The following is a 5,683-nucleotide window of genomic DNA, read 5'->3' as shown; positions in this document are numbered from 1 at the left end:
AGTACTGTAACATCTAAAAATCACATAATAACATGTACATTGACTTTTGGAGCGTAAGCTAGGTAGGAGGCGTTTTTCATGGATCAACAAGTATGGATCCAAGCTTAGCAAATTGCAACGGGATATTGTCACAAGTCGATTTTCTTCTCATTTTTCGTATGCGGGTGTCATTGCCCTCCCTATGTTGCACTCATATCATTGTCTATTTTTCTTGGACACCAAAAAGTTTCAAAACCTTGATTCTTAAAAAAGTTTTGAATATTAAGCAAAAAGTTAATGTGAGATTAACTCTTAAAGGGGACAAAACATGAAATTCTTCCATGTCGTGGTTAACAAAAAACATAAACGGTCTAGAATACATGGTCTTAACCTTAACGAGTCTTGGGTATCCAACTCAGTTTGCATTAAGGGATCCGTATTCAAATTCTTTTCCGCCAATTTAGAAAAGATATTTCGCAAAGGCCAAGATTTCATAGTGTTAAATTTGCAAAGACTATCGAAGAGTGATGTACTGTGAAGAATAAAGTATTATGCTTGAAGCCCCATTATCCCTTAAGGAAGTCAAAATGGTTGTTTGGGGTTGTTGCAATAAAAACCCTGGATCCGGATGACAACTCAATCGTCTTCATTTAAAAAAAAAATAGAATATCATTGGTGGTGATGTTTTCAAATTTCAAGGCGATGAAGCTCTTTGAGGGGTTTGCCATCATCTATCCAGGGAGCAACTCTTACTTTATATCTCTTATTCCAAAAGGTGAAGGATCTATCTCTCTCGACCGATCCTTCTTATAGGGTGTGTTACCAACATCATCTCCAAGACTCTTGTCATGAGATTCAAAAAAGTGTTGCCTTCGGTTATTAGTAAGAAACAACAATATTCTTGATGGGCGTTCATGGTTAATAAAGTTACATATGGGGCCAAAAGGAGAAGACAAATTATTTTGGTAAAGATTGGATCGGACTATCGTCAAATGGAGGGTTCATAATTTACCACCAAATCTTTTGGTAAGACCGGTCTATGGTCACTGGTCAGAACACTCCTACTCCAAGACTAAACAGTAACTTGGAGAACAAATCACCAATCTCTATGAAAGCAAAAACCTATCAATTAATTTATGTTCATTGTTATTTGTTTGACAAAGTAAAGGACCGCCCATTTCAAGGAACATCAATTAAATCCACTTACTCAATAAAAAGTATTAAATTGGTCCGATTGTTTTTGACAATACATCAAACCCAACCTCTCCTTAGAGTCCGGAACTTCATTAAAGACTCCAAAAAATCACATATTCACTTAAACAACGCCTAACAAAATCCAAAAGCAAGTTCCAAAATTTTCTTTGTACCCTATCTTGTGGAGCGTAAACTACATGTAATCATGGCATTTCGATTATAGCTTTATAGTATAAATACTCCAGACCACCTCATCATGCAAGTAAGATCATTACCAACTACAAAACACTAGAGATAGTTATCCTCATTTTGTGTAGATTGCAAAGAAAGCATACATCAAAGAGAAAACAAAAAATACAAACTACACTAATGATTCAAGTATTTCTCAAGTACAAAGATGTAATAAAACAAGTCACCGCAGTTCCTAAATCAGGGGAGAGTTGATGCTGGGGAATCTTGATACCCCGTGATGCCCACAATCCGAATTCGAGTGTTTGGCTGCATGATTGGTTCCAAGTACAAACAATCAAATACAAAGTAAAAAAAAATTCAAATGGGAAGACCATGAAATTTATTTACTCAGATACTATAATATTGCTAGACATGCCTACAAATACAATACCTGTCTGTGGCCAATATTCCTCCTGTAATTCTTCTTCTTCTTGTACTTGAACACCACCACCTTTGGATCCAAACCCTATACAGTGTGCAATTAAAGCAATAAGCTATATATGAGTGCTTCTTTTTTACTCAATGCAGAAAGAACGACTTAATACAAAAAGTCATGAAAATGAATCTTTCCCCATTAAGTCCTAGCTGTTTGCAAATTCATCATTTATCCAGACGTTACTTAATTGAAAAAAGAAAAAATGGGGACATAGAAAGAAAATTAACAGGATGACAAAATACCTGTTCCTCTACCACTGCATGTACAGCTGCATTAGGCACCACGGGCTTCCCGATATATGTGCTAGTTTTTGTACCAACGAGCAACACCTTGTTCAGAATAATCTACATATACCAATTTGAGTTAAATACTAAAGTTGAATGTGGATATCTTTTCTAACTACTATGTTTCAGTACAATTATATGATAAATAAATTCAAAACTACTATGTTTTGGTAAATATCTTTTCACAAAATGAAGTTCATGTGCTTGCAAACGACACAAGTAAACTTGAAAAAAAGAAAGCCAAGTCCAAATGAAGGCAATAAAAGAAATATTTGATGCTAAATGGAAAAAAAAATACAATTCAAAGTGAATTAATAAAGAAGAAAGAGTCCATAAGAAATTGTGCTTAAGGCTTACTTTGTCATCAACGTTTGCACCCTTGAGCCTCTGTGTATACAGAAAACGCCCTGGAAAAACAATATATTGTCGACCCCCAATCTGAACAGCAATCAAAACAAAAACAATTAATCATCCAAAACCTCCATAATCTACAAAAGCACACATTACAGACATATAAAATGTATGTTGTAAGGCAAGATTTTATGGAGTGATTAGCATTTGTAACCATTATACTTGAATTTGCCTTTTACAAAAATCAGTTTGGTATGATAGCCTCAATTTCAAAAATGTCAAGAGTGTGGTGTTGTTTTAGGGGGTCTATGCAATTAAAATGGTTCTTAAAAAAGCTAGAAGCAGTACAGAAGTCAGACTTCTCAGTTTCACTCTAGAACACACACACTCTAGTTTTCAAGTTGTTACAATAATAGCTAAGGACACGAAACGACATCTGAATTTGAATGTCAAACAAGCAGGAATTCACGAAGCCAAAATTGAAACTTGATTCAAACAAATCCAGAGAGAGCTTAACGAAGGGGTATGATCATAGAATAAGATGATGTGAATTCAACAAATTCACATCAATTTTGCATTTGAAATGAACAAAAGCAAAATGCAGCTTATTTACATGAAAACCACACAAGGTATTATAAACATAAGCCTTTTAGACATTAGATCAATTCATTCCATCATCTCCTATCATTCTCCCATATCGTCGATTCTATCAACCCTGGAAACCCTTCTCATTATCGATTTTATATACAAAAAGTCTAGTGCCTGGAAACCCTTCTCATATCGTCAACAAGGTTTCCATCTATATTTCGTGTTCTTGGTGTTCTATTTTGCTTATAACAGAAATTGCAGTGTTACATACTAATGTCTCTTAAAAAATTAACTCACCATGACAACGGCGAAGACTTCTTCCCCTTTCGATTCCGGCGGGGTTTCTTCGACAGGCTGTGACTCCACGGGTACAAAATCTTCGGCAACGGCTTCTGATTCAACAGATGGAGTTTCAGTTACGGAAAGCCTTGGAACAATCGTGGATGAAGATAATGGTCTGTGGTATGAAGGAGAAGTGAAACTGAGGGAAGAATATGAATGAGGAAGAGAATGACAGAGAAAACTGAAGGGAGTTGGTGTTGCTGGAAGAGATTTTTTGTGGGTAAAGATGGATGTGATGGAAGGAGAGCAGGAAGATGAGGCGCAAGAGAAGCTCATCGCCATTTTCGAAGCTTTGGTTGCTCGATTTGTCTCACAACTCGTCTCCGACTCCTATCTTATCCAACGTCCAGCACATACTATTTCAGTATAAAAAAAATTAAAAAAAATAAAAAAAAAAATTATCTACACTTTACTTGTTCAAGTTTTAGTTTGGCACATTTTAAGCTATAAATAAAACTTATTTACATTTTAGGGTTATTTGTTTATTTTTTAATTGAAAAATTAACGTCTTGTTTCCGAGTTTAAGCAAACGAAAGAAAAAAAATGAAGGAAAATATGGAGAGAAAAGAAAGGGAGGGGAAGGAAGTGATTAATTTTTTCGTGTTCCTGAGTCCGAAAGAAAGAAAATGAAGTTTTTTAAAAAATGTGTTCCCGAGTTCGAAGGAAAAGAAAAGAAAAGAAAGCTAAATAACAACATTATAATTTTATCTTTACTTTTTTTTTGTCTTCATATTCGTTTACACACATACATATATATTTTGTCAAATACTACCTACATATAACATTAAACTAAATTATCAATGAGTAGCAAAACATAAATAATATTAAAATCAAAACACCTATGCATATCTTTTAATTGCATTGTTTAATTGAAAAGAAACCAAATTATAAAAATCATCCAAAACAATGCAATTTAATCAAACTACGATTCCAAAAACCATAATTTAATTCGTGAAGCCAAAAAAAAGTTGAACAAAGAACCAATAAATAAACATTTATTCTTACAATTCATCATTTACCTGCGCTCATCATTGTTTTTAGTAGATTCTTCCGTATGTTCATTGGACAAGTAAACAATGTCGTCACATCTGCTTGGTTACGAGTCAAATACATGAGAGCACCTAGTATTTCATGGGATTCCAAACCCATTGGCTGCAATTCTTGATAAATTTCATCACCTGTTAACTCATGATGGTAAGCTCTTTCAAAGATTTTGTTACCTTCCCTCATAGCATTAGCCACATCACCAACAACATTCATAATCTTTGTTTCAAATGTTTCAAGTTCATATTGAGGCTGAGGTTCAACTTCCTTTTCTTCTTCATTTATGAGTTTTCTTTTTTTAGGTTTACACTTTTTCGCACTTGAATTTTGTTCAGGCGTAGGAGATACCACTTGAATGTCATCTTCATCATCATCTATACGTTGGTTCTCCAGTGTAACATCCATACTTGCTAATAAATCATCAACCTCTAAAATACTTTCTATTTTGATGTTTGTAGTCTTGTTAAACCTAGCATTTCTCTCCTTTGTTGTTTCAGCATTTTCTCCTGAAGCTCTATCTCTTGCAAATAATACCAACATTTGTTCAAAGTGGGCCATCTTTTTTGTCTTTAGTATAACTGCTTCAGGCTTGACTGTTTAAAAACCCCAAAATAAATTAAAATTATTATTAATAACATAATATAAAAATAAACTAAATACAACCTTAGATGAACACTAAACTTAATTAAGTTATCCCAAACCTGCTCATATGCTTCAATTAGTTGGGTATCAGCATTCCAACCGAACTCACTCAAGGAAATCTCATTGAACATGTCATACCATTGTGAAAAGCCAGATTTCAAAGTTTTCAAATGATTTTTTAGATGACTTTTAGTTAAATTCATGTTAAGTTTCTTATTAAGCTCCTCAACCATATTCGCATACGCTTGTGAAGTAAAATTTCCATGAAGCCTATTTCCTTTTTCTTGTTGTTGTACCATTGCATCAACAAATGCAACATCCATATGTTTTGTCCAGTTCAAGAGTGACTTCTTACCGGTATTTACAAAAGGTTCTTGCTTGTTCATTATCGGTTTCTACATAACATAAAAAGAAACATACATTATTATAAAAAGAACATAGTTATAAAGTGTACAAGTTATAAAAAATAACATTACAGAAATAAATAACACAAATAAATTCACAAAACAATGTTCAATAAAAGACCAAATTGCAAATGACGTAATATAACGAAATACGCTTAAACTATGTTGACATATTTATTTCATTGTTT

General features: G+C 33.6%; 2 protein-coding genes across 2 annotated transcripts; both read right to left on the bottom strand.

The window, feature by feature from the left end:
- Positions 1–1,427: 1,427 nt before the first annotated feature.
- On the bottom strand, positions 1,428–3,747 carry RPL21C (Ribosomal protein L21). The gene is made up of 5 exons (XM_078997696.1): positions 3,361–3,747; positions 2,482–2,562; positions 2,083–2,184; positions 1,796–1,870; positions 1,428–1,671 (listed from the first exon to the last, which is right to left on the bottom strand). The coding sequence occupies exons 1-5, from the start codon at positions 3,685–3,687 to the stop codon at positions 1,603–1,605; spliced, it is 654 nt and encodes a 217-aa protein (XP_078853822.1). The 5' UTR covers positions 3,688–3,747; the 3' UTR covers positions 1,428–1,602.
- LOC145051718 (uncharacterized) lies at positions 3,736–5,324 on the bottom strand. The gene is made up of 3 exons (XM_078999558.1): positions 5,124–5,324; positions 4,425–5,037; positions 3,736–3,761 (listed from the first exon to the last, which is right to left on the bottom strand). The coding sequence occupies exons 1-3, from the start codon at positions 5,322–5,324 to the stop codon at positions 3,736–3,738; spliced, it is 840 nt and encodes a 279-aa protein (XP_078855684.1).
- Between the last annotated feature and the right edge of the window lie 359 nt (positions 5,325–5,683).

The sequence above is a fragment of the Lactuca serriola genome, chromosome 1 (genome assembly GCF_051521515.1).
Source record: "Lactuca serriola cultivar US96UC23 chromosome 1, Lser_US96UC23_V15, whole genome shotgun sequence".
NCBI lineage: Eukaryota > Viridiplantae > Streptophyta > Magnoliopsida > Asterales > Asteraceae > Lactuca > Lactuca serriola.
Note: the sequence above shows the minus strand (reverse complement) of the source record. Positions and strands in the feature narration are given on the sequence as shown.

Bases quoted from the DNA above. Each gene is read 5' to 3' on its own strand.
- LOC145051718 (XM_078999558.1), bottom strand. From the start codon at position 5,324: ATGGTTGAGGAGCTTAATAAGAAACTTAACATGAATTTAACTAAAAGT. The intron at 5,038-5,123 runs GTTCATCTAAGG...TAAACAGTCAAG, and splicing joins ATAACTTAATTAAGTTTAGT to CCTGAAGCAGTTATACTAAA. The intron at 3,762-4,424 runs GTAAATGATGAA...ATACTGAAATAG, and splicing joins AAAAACAATGATGAGCGCAG to TATGTGCTGGACGTTGGATA.
- RPL21C (XM_078997696.1), bottom strand. From the start codon at position 3,687: ATGGCGATGAGCTTCTCTTGCGCCTCATCTTCCTGCTCTCCTTCCATC. The intron at 2,563-3,360 runs GTGAGTTAATTT...ATTGCTGTTCAG, and splicing joins AAGTCTTCGCCGTTGTCATG to ATTGGGGGTCGACAATATAT. The intron at 1,672-1,795 runs GTATTGTATTTG...CCAATCATGCAG, and splicing joins GGAATATTGGCCACAGACAG to CCAAACACTCGAATTCGGAT.